Here is a 15944-nt window from a genome sequence, read left to right as displayed (position 1 = left end):
TGGACAAAATGAAATTATCCAATTTAAAAATTGGCCAAGACCCTGAGTTAACACTCCTATCTCTCCTGCAGAGCACCACAGTATCTCTAACTATGATCAATCTTGTTTTTTACGATTCAAGTGAAATATCTTGCTATGGGAGTACTGCATACAATTCTGAACAATTATTTCCAGTATAGTTTCAGAGTTAGGCTTCTAAGTGCAGGACCAAATCAAATAATTATATTAATCCATGTTATATTGTACTACATATGGTATGGGAAGCTATTTTTACTGTCAGATGCATAATACAATGAGATGTACAGTGCCTATTGACTACAAAAATCTATATTCCACAACTTTTTGTTTTGTATTGCCCTTATGATTCAAGTACTTCCCACTTTGAGCCATTCTAACAGGCACAGTTTTGTTCATCCGAAGATGATTGAAATGTAGACAAGCTCTGCATATGTCTATTCATTCCAGTACGTTGACATATTCTAATAAGTCTTTCCATAGCTCTTCCTTTTGTTACAGCTTTAGTAAAAGAAACAGACTTAGGGATGTGAATCGTGACATGCATTTAAGGAAGCTGTTTCAAGCATCCTTTTTCTAATAAGCTTTCTTCTTTGCTATTTAGGATTACAGGTTTGTGGTGAGACCTGAAGGGTCCCCGGGTTGTCTAGAAGAGATGAAATGCATGAATAGGAAAGCACTGTTTAATCTTATTAGCACTAAGGGGGGAAAAACATGTTCAGAGGGCAGAAGTAAAGATCTTGGGCAGCTGACTGATCTGATGACAGAATGTTGCATACAATATAAATTTCAAAGTCTTAAGGTCCTCAGAGCATCACCAGAGGAATCCTGCACTGCTTTTTAAAGCACTACGGAAGGGTTTGTCACATAAGTAAAAGGTGTGTTAGGTGTTTGCTCATGTTCTGAAACTCTAGTGTAGACAAAGCAGATAGACATTATCTGCAAATCCTAGCCACAGTGGTCAATAGAACAACTTCCACTGACCTCAGTGGGGCCAGGATTTCACCCTAATACATAAGCTTGAGTGGAAGCCTATGCTCCCCCCCTAGGGGCTGGTTGTATTTAGGAGAAAGGGTGGTTTTTAAAACATTTTAAGTAATACATTTTAAAACTCTAATGGGCACTTCTACTACTTAATGTAAGTTAAAATACAACTTGCCCTGTTTACACTAGGGTTTTAAAACATGCTTATTAACATTTTGCTAAAACACTTAAAATATCTTTTAGCCTAGGGGTGAGCAAACTTTTTGGCCCGAGGGCCACATCTGGGAATAGAAATTGTATGGCAGGCCATGAATGCTCACAAAATTGGGGTTGGGGTGAAGGAGGGGGTGAGGGCTCCAGGGTTGGGCCAGAAATTAGGAGTTCAGGGTGCTTGAGGGGGCTCCGGGCTGGAGCGGGGGAGTGAGGTGCAGGGGGGAGTGAGGGCTCCAGCTGGGAGTGCAGGCTCTGGGGTGGGGCTTGGGATGAGGAGTTTGGGGTGCAGTAGGGTTCTCTGGGCCAGGATCAAGGAGTTTGGAGTGCAGGAGGGGGATCAGGGCTGGAGCAGGGGACTGACGCGTGGGGAGAGGCTCAATGGTGCAGGCTCCGGGCGGCGCTTACCTCAAGTGGCTCCTGGAAGCAGCGGCGTGTCCCTTCTCCAGCTACTGCACAGCCAGGCGGCTCTGCATGCTGCCCCATCTGCAGGCACTGCCCCTGCAGCTCCCATTGGAGCACCAGAGAGGACCATTGGAGCACACAGGCGCTGGAGGGAGGCCATGCCGCTATTTCCTGGTGCCACATGGAGCAGCCCCCAACCCTGCGTCATGGCTGGAGTGGGGCCATGTGGCTGCTTCTGGGGACTGCATGCAGCAGTCCCCGACCCTGCTCACTGGCTGGAGCGCCGGAGCGGGGCAAGCCCCAGATCCTGTTCCCCAGTGGGAGCTCAAGGGCTGGCTTAAAACAGCTGGCAGGCCATAGTTTGCCCAACCCTGTTTTAGCCTATTCTAGACCAGCCGTAGGCTTCAACTCAATGAGCTTAGTATGTGTTAAAGCCTAAACTACCTGATCTACACTAGTTTTGGAACATGTTAGTTGCAGTTTTCTAATGACATCTCTAAACCCTAATCATGATAAGCCCAAAGGTAGAGCTATCTGGGAGAGAGACAAAAATCACAGGAAAGGGGGAGGGCTCTTATCACCAAACTTTTTACTTACACACATATATAATTAAGTACAAAATTACCAGCTATGACAGATTTCTACTACATAATGGATCTCAAACCCCAGAATGCTATGCTCATAATTACAGAAGAAGCTGGAGTAGACGAGTGTGTTGTGAACAGTTCACATTTCCATACCCAGTGTACATACAGCTGACAGACATGATCATCCAGTGACCACCACTGAAATATTCATCCTTTCAGCTGTTGACCAGCCAGGCTATTCTGTGAAGAAATATCACACCTTCTGCACTTAAAATATCAACACTGAGCCTCATATATTTAAAATTAGTTCATTTATCAAACGTGTTTAGCCCTTCCTGTGCCACAGCTTGCTGCCTGCCTGATTCACAGGTTAAGGTTTCTGTCAGAAAAGTGACTAAAAATGGAACTGTCCTATTCAAGATATCTATTGCCTGTCTTTGTTTAAATCAGACACTGTCCGCACCATAGAGCCAATACAGCTGGGGAAGAACAAGTTAGCTTCTATTCTACCTCAATCATCAACAAAATTGAGGTTTCAAGAGTCTTTATTGCTGGCAGTGATGTAAGAGGCAGAAAGCCCAGCTTGAGTTGCAGATCCCAGGTTGAGTTTGCAGGGTGTCAGTTGGAAAACCCTTCTTTTGACTTGTAAATTGAACAGACATGATATGAAAACACTGGATTCAATAGGCTCTTTTTCAGACCCAGTGTCATTGTTGGTGACACGTTTTGTTATCTGTGCTTCTGAAATGCACTTTATAATGAGAAAAGTGACACTAATACAGACTGCTTCTACTACAAATTCACTCTCTAATGTTGGGCTGTATCTTTAGCCAAGCAGCACAACTTCTGCACACTCATTGTTCCCAAACTCTCAGCCTCAGCCCCTTTTGGCACCTGCAACCTACTCAAACCCTCCTTCCTGTCTGCTCAGGGTCTTGCTACATTCTTCAAAAAGAAAACTGACATGATCCAAGGGTACCTCCCTGTCCCTTTCTTATTCCCATCACCAGCGTCTCTTCCCTGTCCCTATCACTGAAATTGTGATTTCTCTCATGCTTTTGTTCGCTAATCCCTGCACTTGTCCCAGTGGCCACAGCTCATCCCACCTGATCTCCCTCTCTGCGCAGTCTCATCCCTTCCCTCACATTTCTGCTTTGCTTCTCCTGATGGCTTGTCTGCTCTGAGATGTAGTGTGTGGCAAGCCAGGACGTAAATCTACAGCATGCTGGCTTGCTGTGCACTAACTGGCAGTACTATAACTACCACACACTAAAGCTATGACTGTACTGCAGCTGGGAGTGAGTCTCCCATCCCAGGTAGACTCACACTACCAAGGTTTGAGCTAGTGCAGTGAAAATAGCAGTCTGGATGCTGCAGCTTGGTCTCTCCGATCCAGCTTCCACCCTTTTATTCCACTGAAACAGCTCACACCAACGTCTCTCATGTATTCATGGCCTGTTCTCAGGACCAGCACTCCATTCTCATCCTTCTCAACTTGCCTACTGCCGTCAGCTATCAACCATGTTCTTAACAGCTTGTCCTCCCACCCTTCTCCGGTTCTCCTCCTAGCTCTCTAGTTGCTCTCAGTGTTTCATTCGCAGGATGAATCCCATTCATCCTCACCCCAGCCCTCATTGGGGTTCCTACAGAGCTCCATTCCTGGCCCGTTTCTTCTTCTCCCTATCTCTGGAGATCTCATTCAGTAGTATTTTTTTAAGTATCATCTTTACATGTATGACTCAAGGTATGTCTATCTTGCAGTGCAAGGTTTAAACGCAGGCTCAGTCCTAACCACCCTCCTTTACACTAATCACACTAACCCAGAACTCAGATCCAGGGTCTCAGGACAACACAGAGGTAGCATGTCCAAGTCTGAGTCAAACTGGGACACAGGGATCAAGCCCTATTGGTTTGCAGTGAAGACAGAGCCTCATAGGACTCATGGTCAGGGAGTCCACCAAAAGCATTCCACAATGCCATGGGCTGAGTTTGTCTTCTGGACAGTCAAGTTTTTCTCACACTGCATCTGAACAAAGGGCTAAAGCAGATACATTTTGAAAGGCCTCTAGGAAGTCTGGGATATGGGTGGTTGAACTAAGGCCCACGTAATGCCCTACAGATGCAGGGGCCTCAGGTTCAGACCCAGGGTTCCGCAATTCCTAACCTGGGTTACAAATGAGTATAGATGCGCAAACCCTAGGTTAGCAGACCCTGGGTTTATTAACTTGAGTTCTACTAACTTTGAGCTTACACTGCCGTGTAGACATACCCGCAGATCTACCTTTCCACTCCAGACCTCCCTCATTCCTTCCCAACTAAAATTCAAAGCTGTCTTTCTGAAAACTCCTTGTGGATGTTTAGCTATCGCTTTAAGTTCAACGTAGCCAAAATTGAGTTCTTGATCTTTCCCCTAAAGCCTTCCCCACTTTCATCATCACTACGTACAACACTAACATCCTTCCTAACATTGAGGTCCATTGTCTTTGACCCAGCCCCCTCTCTGGACCCACAGTTCCAGACTCTGCCTAAATCTTGCTTTTTCCTTCACACACATCTCCTAGATCTGGCCTTTCCTCTCTGTTCATACTGCTAAACCTTCATACAGGTCCTCTTTTATCTCACATCTTGTCACTCCAACTTGCTCCTTTCTGTTCTTGGCAAAGGTCCTCTTGTCCCCACCCCTCCTTACATCCATTCACCACACTGCTACCCCCTCCAAAAAAATCATCTTCCTCAGTCATTGCATCCCTTCACTGGTTTCCCCTTTTCCACTGCATGACACAAAACAAGTGCAAACTATTTGTCTTCATTTTTAAGACTACTTGACTTGGCCCTGTGCTAATTATCATCTCTGATATGGAATAGGGCCGTCAACTCCCACCTACACTCCGCTACTGCTGCCAGCCTTTATTGCCCCATTAGACACACATCAGTTTTCAAACTGTTTTTGTCTGTGTGCGGGATCCAACGCGATGGGGATGTGATCCCCGACTGGGACCTCTAGGTGCTATTGCAAATATTAATGGAATAGCATAAAGTACAGTGTGCATTTTAAAGTATGTTGTGTGCCTTCTTTTGGGGCTATTATATTCTGAATTTTCATAGCAGAGAACTCTTTTTCAACAAGTAACCCTAAGCATTAGTTTCCCTGTGCTTCCAATACTAATTTAATAAAATGTAGATCTAACATTAAAGTAAAACATTGCACAGTTTCCAGCACTGGATTTATCAGGGGTGGTTATCTATAAAACCTTGCAAATCAGAGTGTTTTCTAGAGTGATTTTCTGAGATGCAGAAGGAAGAAAAATTCAGTCTGGAATAGAATTGTGACTGTTCAAGGCAGGGGTAGCCAACCTGAGCCTCAGAAGGAGCCAGAATTTACCAATGTACATTGCCAAAGAGCCACAGTAATACGTTAGCAGCCCCACATCAGCTCCCCCACAGCTCCCAGCGCCTCCCGCCCAGGGGCAGCTCTGCCTATCAGCACCTCCTCCTCCCTCCCTCCCCGCACCTCCTGATCAGCAGTTTCATGGCATGCAGGAGACTCTGGGAGGGAGGGGGAGGAGCGAGGGCATGGCAGGGGGCGGGAAGGGGTGGAGTGAGGGCAGGACCTGTGGCAGAGCCAGAGATTGAGCAGTGAGCACCCCCCAGCAAATTGGAAAGTTGGCGACTGTAGCTCCAGCCCCGGAGTTGGTGCCTATACAAGGAGACGCATATTAACTTCTGAAGAGCCACATGTGGTTCCGGAGCTATGGGTTGGCCACCCCGGTCCAAGGTAACTGGATAGCATGCATTGCAATTTCAGGCATAGAGTGGACTCACTCAGTCTGACTGACTTGTACTAATTTAGCATCTAACAGTTTTTGTTTTTTTTAACCTGATCACAAAGCAAAATTTTGTCTCCCCATCCCCTCTCCTGAAATGGACTCCAGTGAAGGTTGTTTGCAAGATGTTTGTAGTTAACCCTCGGAAGAACCCTCTGTAAGCAATGTCTTTACGTAGTTGTACCAGCCTCATTTCATGCTTTACTTAAATACTCTACTGTGAAGTCCTAAGATATTTTAAGGATTTGCACAGTTTCCAGGAAAACAAAACACATAAGAAGAAAAGGAGTACTTGTGGCACCTTAGAGACTAACAAATTTATTTGAGCATAAGCTTTCGTGAGCTACAGCCCACTTCATCGGATGCAAAGACTATTTGTATAAGCTCACTGAATGGAAGAGATTGTGAAGTGCCTTTGGCTTATATAAGATTGTGTGGATTTCTACAGTACAACACAGTTCTCTCAAACAAGCTCTTCTATAAATCTTATGGTTACATATGCATTATTATTCATTTAGAAAGATTAAAATATAATTGATATAAATATGTATATTGACTAAAACAAATAGAAATATTGGATGAAATCCTGGCCTCATTGAAGTCCATGGCAAACACCACATTGATGTCAATGGGGGCAGGATTTCACCTACATTATTTGAAATAAGTCACTGCAACCATTCTGCTATCTTTCAGTATAAAATGCATATCCTTTTTCTTTTACAAAAATATAGGTACAAATTGAGAAGATTGGTTAATGAGCTAAGACAAATACAATACGTGTGTGTATATATAGGCTTACTTTAGCACTTAGTTTGGCTCAGTTTGTCTGAAGAGAGAAACAAATGTTAGTAATTTGCGGCAGGGTTGCAAGAGTGAGGGCTTTTTAGTGGTTTAATGGCTTTTCTTACGTAGTAAAATTCAGTGTGTAGATTAAAATTAGATGGAGGAGAAAAAGCATTGTTGGTTCTCTTCTTACTGCAGATATATGTCTTCCCTTGCAAGTTCTTTATAATCAGTAAGTAACAATGCGTGCTTTCCTCACTGGGGTGTTACAAGGATTAGTTATGGTTTGTAGAGTGCTTTGAAGAGGTAAAGCACCATATCAATACTAAGCCTTATTTAACTCCTATAAATCCTTCACTGAAAAGAAACCGAACTGCAACTCACCCTATGTATACGTACAAATACAACTTCCACTGCTCTGCCTATTTTTTTTGCAGTTGACAACAAGTAGCTCGTTGGACATTTAGAAAAATTGGTGTCATCCTCGGCTTAATCTCCATTTGAAAAATCTGCAGTTTTCATGTTTGTTTACAGCTATAAAAAGGTGAACTCCACAAAGAAGTGGGATGCCACAAGCTGCTGCTAGGGACTGAAATATCCAGCACATAGCATGGAAGGCTATAATATTGGCAGTAACAAAAGAAAATGGTACTCTATAGTCAAAGAAATACATCATTTAAAAAACAAATGATTTGAAAATACTTTAGATTTCTATCTTTATTCTTTGTAAAGGCTTTGAAGCCCTCCATCTGATTCCATAAAATATGAAAAATAGTGTTTGCTAATGAAAATAGAAAGCGTCTTTTTTTGCATAAGTTATACATCTTAAATGGTTCTCTTCAATGTAGATATTTTGCTGGTGAAAGCAAAAATCATGAATAATTCATAACCCCAAAAGTATATGATTAGGCTTTTCACTTGAATCTTTTCTCCTTAAGAGCTGATTTTTTTTAAGTATCTCTTCTGATTAAGTAACAGGCATTCCTACTTTGCTGCACCTAGCCCACAAAACAACTCTTCTAATTTCTGACTAGACGATATAAACACATTTACATAGTTTGTGAATATTGAACTCTCCATTTTGCAACATCTACTTGTTAAACATCCATCCATGTGCAAAGAATTTTCTGTTCTGTACACGGAGTAACAAAAAATGAAATGAAAATTACTTCACTTCAAAATGCCTGGTAACTTTACTGTACTGATCAGGAGTGTCTTCCCAGAATAGAATAAGTTATCATTCTAAACTTTCATCATATATTACACATATTTATAGATCCATATTTTTTATATATATAAAAAAAATACTTGACTATATCTTAACATTTCACAAATTACCTAAACTGCTATTGTACAAAGGTCTGAAAACATTTACACACGATTGTTTCAAATCAGGACACTCACCAAAAGACTGAAGGCAGGTTTCAATGAGGTTCTCCAGGCTGGCGCCTTTGGCTAAGTGTCCCAAAGGCATCGTTATTCTGAACTCAGTGATCTGGGTAGGTTTTGAATGGGAGGCACAATGACTGATCTGCTTCAGTTCAAGTGCTGTTTTAGGGGCAGTGCTGCATCCTTGTGCAGGTTTCCTAAAGGAAAGGACAACAGTCAAGTGAGTACAATGAGAGCAAGGCAGTGGCAAATTTCACACAAGCCTCCGCTGCAGGTTGGAAAAGGAGGAGAGATTTAAAAGGCAATTAGCTCCCTGGAGTTGGGTTGGTGAAAAACATAACCCTCCCACTTGGCAAATGCACCAAAGATACCTCTCTATATAAAATATACTTTCGGGGCGAAATATGGCTCTTTAGAGCATGGTTATAGAGCTCTTCATTTTTTAAATCTATATATTTCAATCTTAATGTAAACATAATTCCCAAGCAAAGCAACAGGCATTCATATAATCTGACACTTCATCGAAAATCAAACAATGTATATTATAACACAGGGAAAGTGTCCTAGTAATGACCATCCAGCCTATGGATATTTACATTTGGGCACTATGATGAAAGTGAATGGATTTAAGCCCATAGTCAAACCCTGAACAATTCTGGAAGACATCTACTTAAAAAAAAAAAAAAAAAAAAAAAACCTGTTAAGAAATAATGATAGAGCTCATGCCTGAAATATCAGCATGATTTTACAGTGGAATATTTTATAGTTACATGTTTTGTTTCTACTCTTAACTGCTCCTGTAAATGTCCACTTATACTGAATTTTTCTTGCTAAGTTATTAATGACTGTATTAACAATCTTATTAGTCAGACTTTCCAAGGTGGCCACTAAAACTGCACCCATAATTCTGCAAGTGCCTATTTTTCACACCTAAAGGTTTTGTAAGTACAAAAAGCTTCTGTGTTTACAAACAACATTTGAGTTTACCTTATTTGTAAATACAATTTTCATGCAAACATAAAGAGATTGAGAAGGCACAAAAATCATAGATAAAATGTGTGCTCAAATTTGCATTTGCAAAGCTGCAGGCACCATTTTGAAATGCCTTTGAAAATATGGCCTGATAGTTCCCAGTCAGTGATCACCGCTCTATTTGATAAAATGGTTAGCTGTTTCAAGGAATGTAAGTTGCACCCCACTGACACATCTTCTAAGAGAGAATGTTAAAAATCATATGTGGGGTGAATTTTACTGATGATGGAAGTAAAACACAGATGGCACTGCCTGGAACAAAACTTTGTACAGTAAGCAGCAGTGCTATCTCCTTCATGCACAGTTCGAACCCTGCAGTGAAACTCATATTTTAACCCCCGTAGGTTCAGGTGTAAATATAAAATACTTATTCAATACAGTTTTTCCTAACAAAAGCACTTAAGATATTAATTAATGAAGTCTAGCAAGGGCCCTGTAAGGTAGGTTTTTAGAGTTAAATTGTTTCTGGTGTAAACCCACTGTCTGTATATTGCCGATAAGGAAGACAAGCTACAGGTGGAGTGATTTTAGTGTCAGAGCTGAAAGTAGAATTCGGGCATCCCTGACTCCAGTTTTGTGCTCCAAGGGGAGTTATGCATGCCTCATGAAGAGAATAGTACCCCTATGCCATAGCTCTAGCAATGAATCGCAATCCTTATCTGCAATTTCTCTGCTATTACAGTGCTGTGTAGTTCATGAAACTCATTTCAGGTATAACCACGCTTGAAGCCAGATCACCAGAAATACAAAGCTAGTGTATGATGGTGATGCTGATAGAGCAGATGCTAAACACCCCCATCCATTCCTGTTGAAGTTAGAATTCTTCACACAGCATGTCTCCTATTTTGTCTAAATGTTCCTGCCCTTAGCTTTATTGTGTGACCTCATGGTCTCATTTTATGGGACTAGGTAACAGGAAGGGACCAATCAGCTTACAAGATGCCCTTTGTCGATTCCCTTCCACCTCCCCTTCAAGCCAGGCTGCTACAGCATTACAGGGGCAGTGAAACAAAAGTTACATGTAGCCAGCATGTATTTATTTTGGCTGGTACCAAGAACGAACTCAGAACTGAACCGTGCATGAAATAAAGACAATCCCCGCCTCACAAAGCTTACAGCGTGGCCCTTTCTGCTTTCAAAAAGCAGGGTACAGAGGGTAACTAATCAATGACATGAGCTGAATTCATCAATTAATTAAAACTATATCCACTTACAGCAGTTAGTCAGCGTGTGTAAGGGGAGTGGAAGCTTCTTTTTTTCCACCCTGGATTTCCATTGCAAACTTTTGAAGGGAAAAAGAAATCACAAAGTAATGAACGGTCAGCTCGTGGGCTAGCACGCAGCACTAGGCGGCGTTTCCCTTGTGAGAGGGCTAGCACCGAAGTGGTGACATCTCTCACGCCACACTATAGACTAAAGCACGTTACCCCAAAGGGACAGGTGACTAGAGTCCTTAGACAGAATCAAAGATTCCACAGCTCTGACATTCCTGCAACAGCAGCCCCAGGGGGACGCAAGATCAGGTCAGCAGCACTCCTGTTAGGACTCCCCATTTATTACAACTTTCAGGTATTCTCAGTCCACCCCGCTTTCCAAAGCAAGGCAAAAGCCCAGCTCCAGCTGGGAAAGTTACAATCAAGATGGGGAAATAGAATGTTTTTACCACCACATTTCCCTCCCCTCTGTCCCCCGGAGTAATTGGGTAGGAACGCGATGGGCTTTAGACACTCTACTGCAGCAGCCTGGATTTCAACCCTCAGGGCACTGCTTTCCCTTGTAGGTGGCTTCATCCCAGCCTCCCTGCAAGCGCGCCAGCAAGGCACCTCTGGCCAAGCCACCCCCCCAGGCCCTAGCCCAGCGCGGGCTCTCCAGAGCCAGGAGTGGGACTGGGCGCCCAAGGCACAGGGGCCGCTAACTCTGCCTTTCAGTGCGAGGACAGCGCGAGTGGGGGAGGGAGAGGGGCCCCGGGAACAGCCCCGGCCCGTCCATCTGCCCTGCATTCCCTCCCGCCTGCGTCGGCGGCCCCTTCATCCCCTCGCGCCGCCGGGGAGCTCCCGCGTGGAGAGGGATCACGAAGCCAAGTCACGGCAAGCTTACGGGTTCTCTCGCCTCTGCCCTAAGGTTCCCATTTCGGAGCCAGCCTCAGCCCTGCCGGGATCACATGGCGAGCGGGGTCACCAGGAGCAGCGAGGTTTTGGGGGAGCAGCCCCGGGCATTGCATCTCTCCCTCTCCCCGCTCGCTGTTTCTACTCCCCCCTCCCCAGAGCAGCTTCTCTAGAGAAAGCAGTTGCGAGCGGTGCAGCAGCCGCTGCCAGCTGTGACGAATGAGAGCGAAGATCTTATCGCCAGAAGGAAGTGCTCAGCTGCTCTTCTCCGAAGCCACCGCGCTTCACAGGTATGGAACCGCAGCAGACTCCTGCACGAGCGGGCTAATGGCAGCAGCAGCAGCGGCAGCATGTTCCAGGGCAGGGCTCTGTCTGCAACCCACTTGCTTACCCTGGCGGGCCGAGAGGGCTTCAAAGCCCAGCGGAGTTTCATGCTAACCGGAGAAACTCATTTTCCATCGAAAGGGTTTGTGGGTTTTTTTCAGTGGAACACAGTTTTTGGTTTGGTGGGGGGGGTTGTGTTGGGGGGGGGTTTGTTTGTTTGTTTGCATAATTTTAGTCCCCCTGGCAGCCAAAAATGGTTCCGAAAATGTTCAGGGTTTTAACAAAATCCCAAAAAACTTCAAAGACCTAATTCACTGCAAACTAAATTCTGTTCATATTTGCTGATTCCTCCCCACTCCCGGAACAAAAATCCTTTCCCAGCCAACTGTATTATAAACCCATCAAGACCCTCTATTCCCCCTATCAATTGATAGCATACCCTATCCTCCCTGCATCTCAGCTTCCGCACCTGTAGAATGGGGATAAAGATGCCTGGCAACACCTGTCAGATCTATCTGTTAAGAGCTCTCTCTATATACTAAGAATTCTTCCATTCATTTATTTATATAACAGTAGATGTGCCTGGAGCTTATGGGCAAGGAAAAAACAAAAGAATTGCCCTTCTGCAAGTCAAGGTAAGCAAAAAACAGAGGGGGAGGGAGGGAAATGGCAGGAGAAATGCCAGATCCAAGGAAGCCCCATGTGGAGACCATGTTCCATTAGAATCATAGGATTAGAAGGGCCCACAAGAGTCATCTAGTCTAACCCCATGCCAAGATGCAGGATGTGTTGTGTCTAAACCATCCACGGCAGATGGCTGTCCAGCCTCCTTTCGAAAATCTCCAGTGAAGAAGCTTCCACAACCTCCCTAGGCAGTCTGTTCCATTGTCTTACTGTTCTTACAGTTAGGAAGTTTTTCCTGAGATTCAATTTAAATCTGCTATGCTGTAGTTTGAACCCACTGTTTCTTGTCCTGCCCTGTGTGGACAAAGAACTTCCATCTTTTTTGTGTCAGCCTTTCAAGTATCTGAAGTCAGCTATCGTATCCCCCCTTAATCTCTTTTTCCAAGTGAAACATACCCAGTTCTTTCAGCCTTTGCTCATATTGTATGCATTCTACCCCTTTGATCATTGATCTGGAGGAGGCAGGGCTGGAGTGGGCAGCCATTCTCCACATCATCATCCCCTTCAACCATTACTCCTGGGGGAATTTTGTACCACTGCACATACAGAGAATTTATTTCTCCCACAGATTTCTTTGCTTCCCCACAGAAAAATGACTTTCTGATGGGGAAGCAGAGGGAAGCCACAACAGCGATCATGCAACCCTCCTCAGCAATATGTTTTGGGTCCCCAAGGCAGCTATCAGAGAGGTAAATCACTGTGGGGCAGGAGGTAGAACTTGAGGAGACCCGACTGGTGGCTCTGGCCCTGTGCTGGGCTCATTTACTAGTCTGGGCTGGGGAGGACGGGACTCCCTCTTCCCCTGCACGGCATCAAGGGCCAGGTCAGACCCACCCCCACCCACCACTTCCTCAACCCATTGCTCCTCAGCTGCAGGGAGAAGGATCCCTGTACAGGGAGTTGCTCCCCCAGCCGCCCAACCCCTGTGCATCCAGACCCTGTCATACCCAGACCCTCCTGCCAACCCTCATCCCCGCCCCCGCACTCAGAAGCCCCTCGATGAGTCGCCCTGCACCTGGACCACCCCGACGAGTCACCCGCACCCAGATCCCCACCAAGCGGCAACCAATTGCACCAATTCCACCCCACACGCTCAGTATCTGGACCCCACACTGAGCCCACCACATGCAGACCCTCTCTGCCGAGCTCTATCCCCCTCACCCCCAGCTCCCCCCAGCTGGTAGTGTCTGAAAGAAGTTACCTTCCAGATGTTCTGTGGGTTATGTGAAATGAGTTGTTGAGTTCAGTTCCTAGTGGAACATCCCAGGTCACATCAAAATTCACCATCCCAGTTCGTACTAATTGGCATCCTCATATACAGTCCTGTCAGAAAGTCCAAAGGCTGAATGAGCATAGAAACTGAATTGCCCATTGAGTTCTAGAGGTGGTGACTTGAAGCAGCACATTGGTGGGATGGGAGAGCATTCACTGGCAGTGCCTTCCCTGTTTAGTGAATAATTATAAATCTCCTAGGACATCAGTACCACACTTTTCATGAGGAACAAATGAACCAATCATTTAACTGCTCTGCTGAATTCTATGTCAGCCATAACAGCGCATTTTACAATATCACACCCCTGGACTTTCAGGGAGAGTCTCAAATGTTGAACTTGGTCACACCAGTCCCCTCTCCTTCCCAAAACACATTTCTGCAAATAAAGGAGCATCCTTTACCCTCTAGTTCAAGTAGAAAGCAATGGCATGAAATTGCATCACTTTGTATGGGCAAACTACCTTCTCAGAGGGTGCCTGATATAAAAATGAGACTCAGTGGCCCTTTCCAAATCCATTTTAATTATCAACTAAAACCTCATTTTGTTAATGTCTGTCAAAATATAGACATTATAGTTCAGATTTGGTAAAAAGATTTATAAGAGTCGGTGGAGATTTGTGACTCAGACTTTCAAGACCAGGATACTCAGAGATGTGTCTGCAGATAAGAATGGTGCCATACAGTAGGTCATTGTTTAAAAATGCAATTGGATGAAGGACTAAAGGTAAAGAGTGGCTCTTTAGTTGTGATTCAGAGTTTCAACTGAAAGGGCAAACATTAGTCATAATGTTAACAGCAGTAAATACATGTCATGAAAGCATACGGCATTGTACTTTCCAATACTTCTTTAGAGACTGTTGCTCTCTAGCTGGTAGATGTTCCCAGAACATCCTTGATTGGTGCTGTTCTGTCTCTCACTCCACTTCTCACTCCCTCTTCTCTCCTCACCATGCTGCTAGAGCAGGGATCGGCAACCTCTGGCACGCAGCCCGCCAGGGTAAGCCCCCTGGCGAGCCAGGCTGGTTTGTTTACCAGCCGCGTCCGCAGGTTCAGTTGATCGCAGCTCCCACTTGCCGCGGTTCGCCGCTCCAGGCCAATGTGGGCTGTGGGAAGTGGCGCAGGCCGAGGGATGAGCCTTGAGGTGCTAGAAAAACTATGTAAGAGATTCTCTCTGAAGAACCACCTGCATGGCCACCGGTGCTCATTAATCACAACCCTTTGCTGCTGCACTATAAACGGCTCATGTTTAGGTGCTGGGATTGTGTTATCAAAGGTAACTCGGTCATCATCCTGCCTAAGGCTGGGATCCAGTCAGCTTTCATAAGCCAGCCAGTGTAGGCTTCGACAGCAGGGTTCAGTGTCGCACAGTTTCAGGATTAATGGTACCTGTATTTACCCTCCATTGTCCATCAAGGACAGCCACTTAAGGTTTCCCGCTCCCAGTCAGCCCCTTTTTTGGTGGAGAACCACATCTCTCCCCCTCCTGACCAGGATTTCAAGGCTGCACACCCCTTGCCATCCTCTGTGATATCCCTAGCAAAACAGACTGCCTAAAGGACAGCCCCTGCACTTTGTTTTCCCTCCGCAGGCAGTGACAGTGTTTTTACCAGCAGTTAATAGTCCACTTTTCCTAAGCAAGCACATTCAATCTTCAGGCAAAAACATTACAGAGAAAACGTAATAAAAACAGATTTAAGCACAGTAAACATAACAGGACTCACCCATCAGTCTTATGGGGGCCCAAATTGGCCAGAGTCTTTTCAACCCTTCCACAAGGGTTGCCTCCCCTCCCCCATGAACAGATGATCCTGTCTATTTTCTGGATCAGAAAGAAGGCCTAAGTCAGTTTAAACCCAGCTGTTTTACATCAAAAGCCCTTTCTTTGTCTGTTGGTCTCTGGAAAACCCAGTTAGAAGCAGTATATGAAGCCTCTGCAGTGGGAGGTACCTCTCTGGAAGTGTTTACAACCTAAGTGATTCATCTTAATCACCCCCACTGTTTTTGGTTCCTGGAGCTTCCTCCTGGAGTTGCATACAGCCCCTTGCCCATAGTGATACGTAAACCATGCATACATTTAATACATTATGGTCCGCAAAGATATTGCACGTGGATGCAATATCCATCATTTGACAGTAGGGTCCAGATTTTGAAAGGAGTTCTGTACATACAATCAGAGCCAAATTAGCAAGAGTGCTCAGCTTCTATTTAGGCACCAAGGTAAGAGGACAGATTTTCAAAAGAACCAGTGTATTGGGTGCTGAGCTTTTGAGCCAGTCTGGTGATAAGTGTAACAATGGAAGCTTCTGGAGGCTGAACACTTTTTCAAGTC

The 15944-nt window shown here is 44.8% G+C and overlaps 1 protein-coding gene across 2 annotated transcripts in view; it reads right to left on the bottom strand.

Moving 5' to 3' along the window:
* The window catches only part of RASGRP1 (RAS guanyl releasing protein 1), a 73396-nt gene extending 61863 nt beyond the window's left edge, over positions 1 to 11533 (bottom strand). The window contains exons 1-3 of one of the 2 annotated variants that reach the window (XM_074955750.1): positions 11327 to 11533; positions 10444 to 10511; positions 8213 to 8394 (exon numbers count right to left, since the gene is read on the bottom strand). In XM_074955750.1, coding sequence (XP_074811851.1) covers positions 8213 to 8282 — 70 coding nt within the window. In that variant the 5' untranslated portion in view covers positions 8283 to 8394; positions 10444 to 10511; positions 11327 to 11533. Of the gene's footprint in view, positions 1 to 8212; positions 8450 to 10443; positions 10512 to 11326 lie in introns of those variants that run through there. The other variant, XM_074955751.1, reaches the window with a different exon arrangement.
* Between the last annotated feature and the right edge of the window lie 4411 nt (positions 11534 to 15944).

Source organism: Natator depressus, chromosome 6 (genome assembly GCF_965152275.1).
Source record: "Natator depressus isolate rNatDep1 chromosome 6, rNatDep2.hap1, whole genome shotgun sequence".
Lineage (NCBI taxonomy): Eukaryota > Metazoa > Chordata > Testudines > Cheloniidae > Natator > Natator depressus.
The sequence above is the reverse complement of the archived record's forward strand: the minus strand, read 5'-3'. Positions and strand labels throughout refer to the sequence as shown.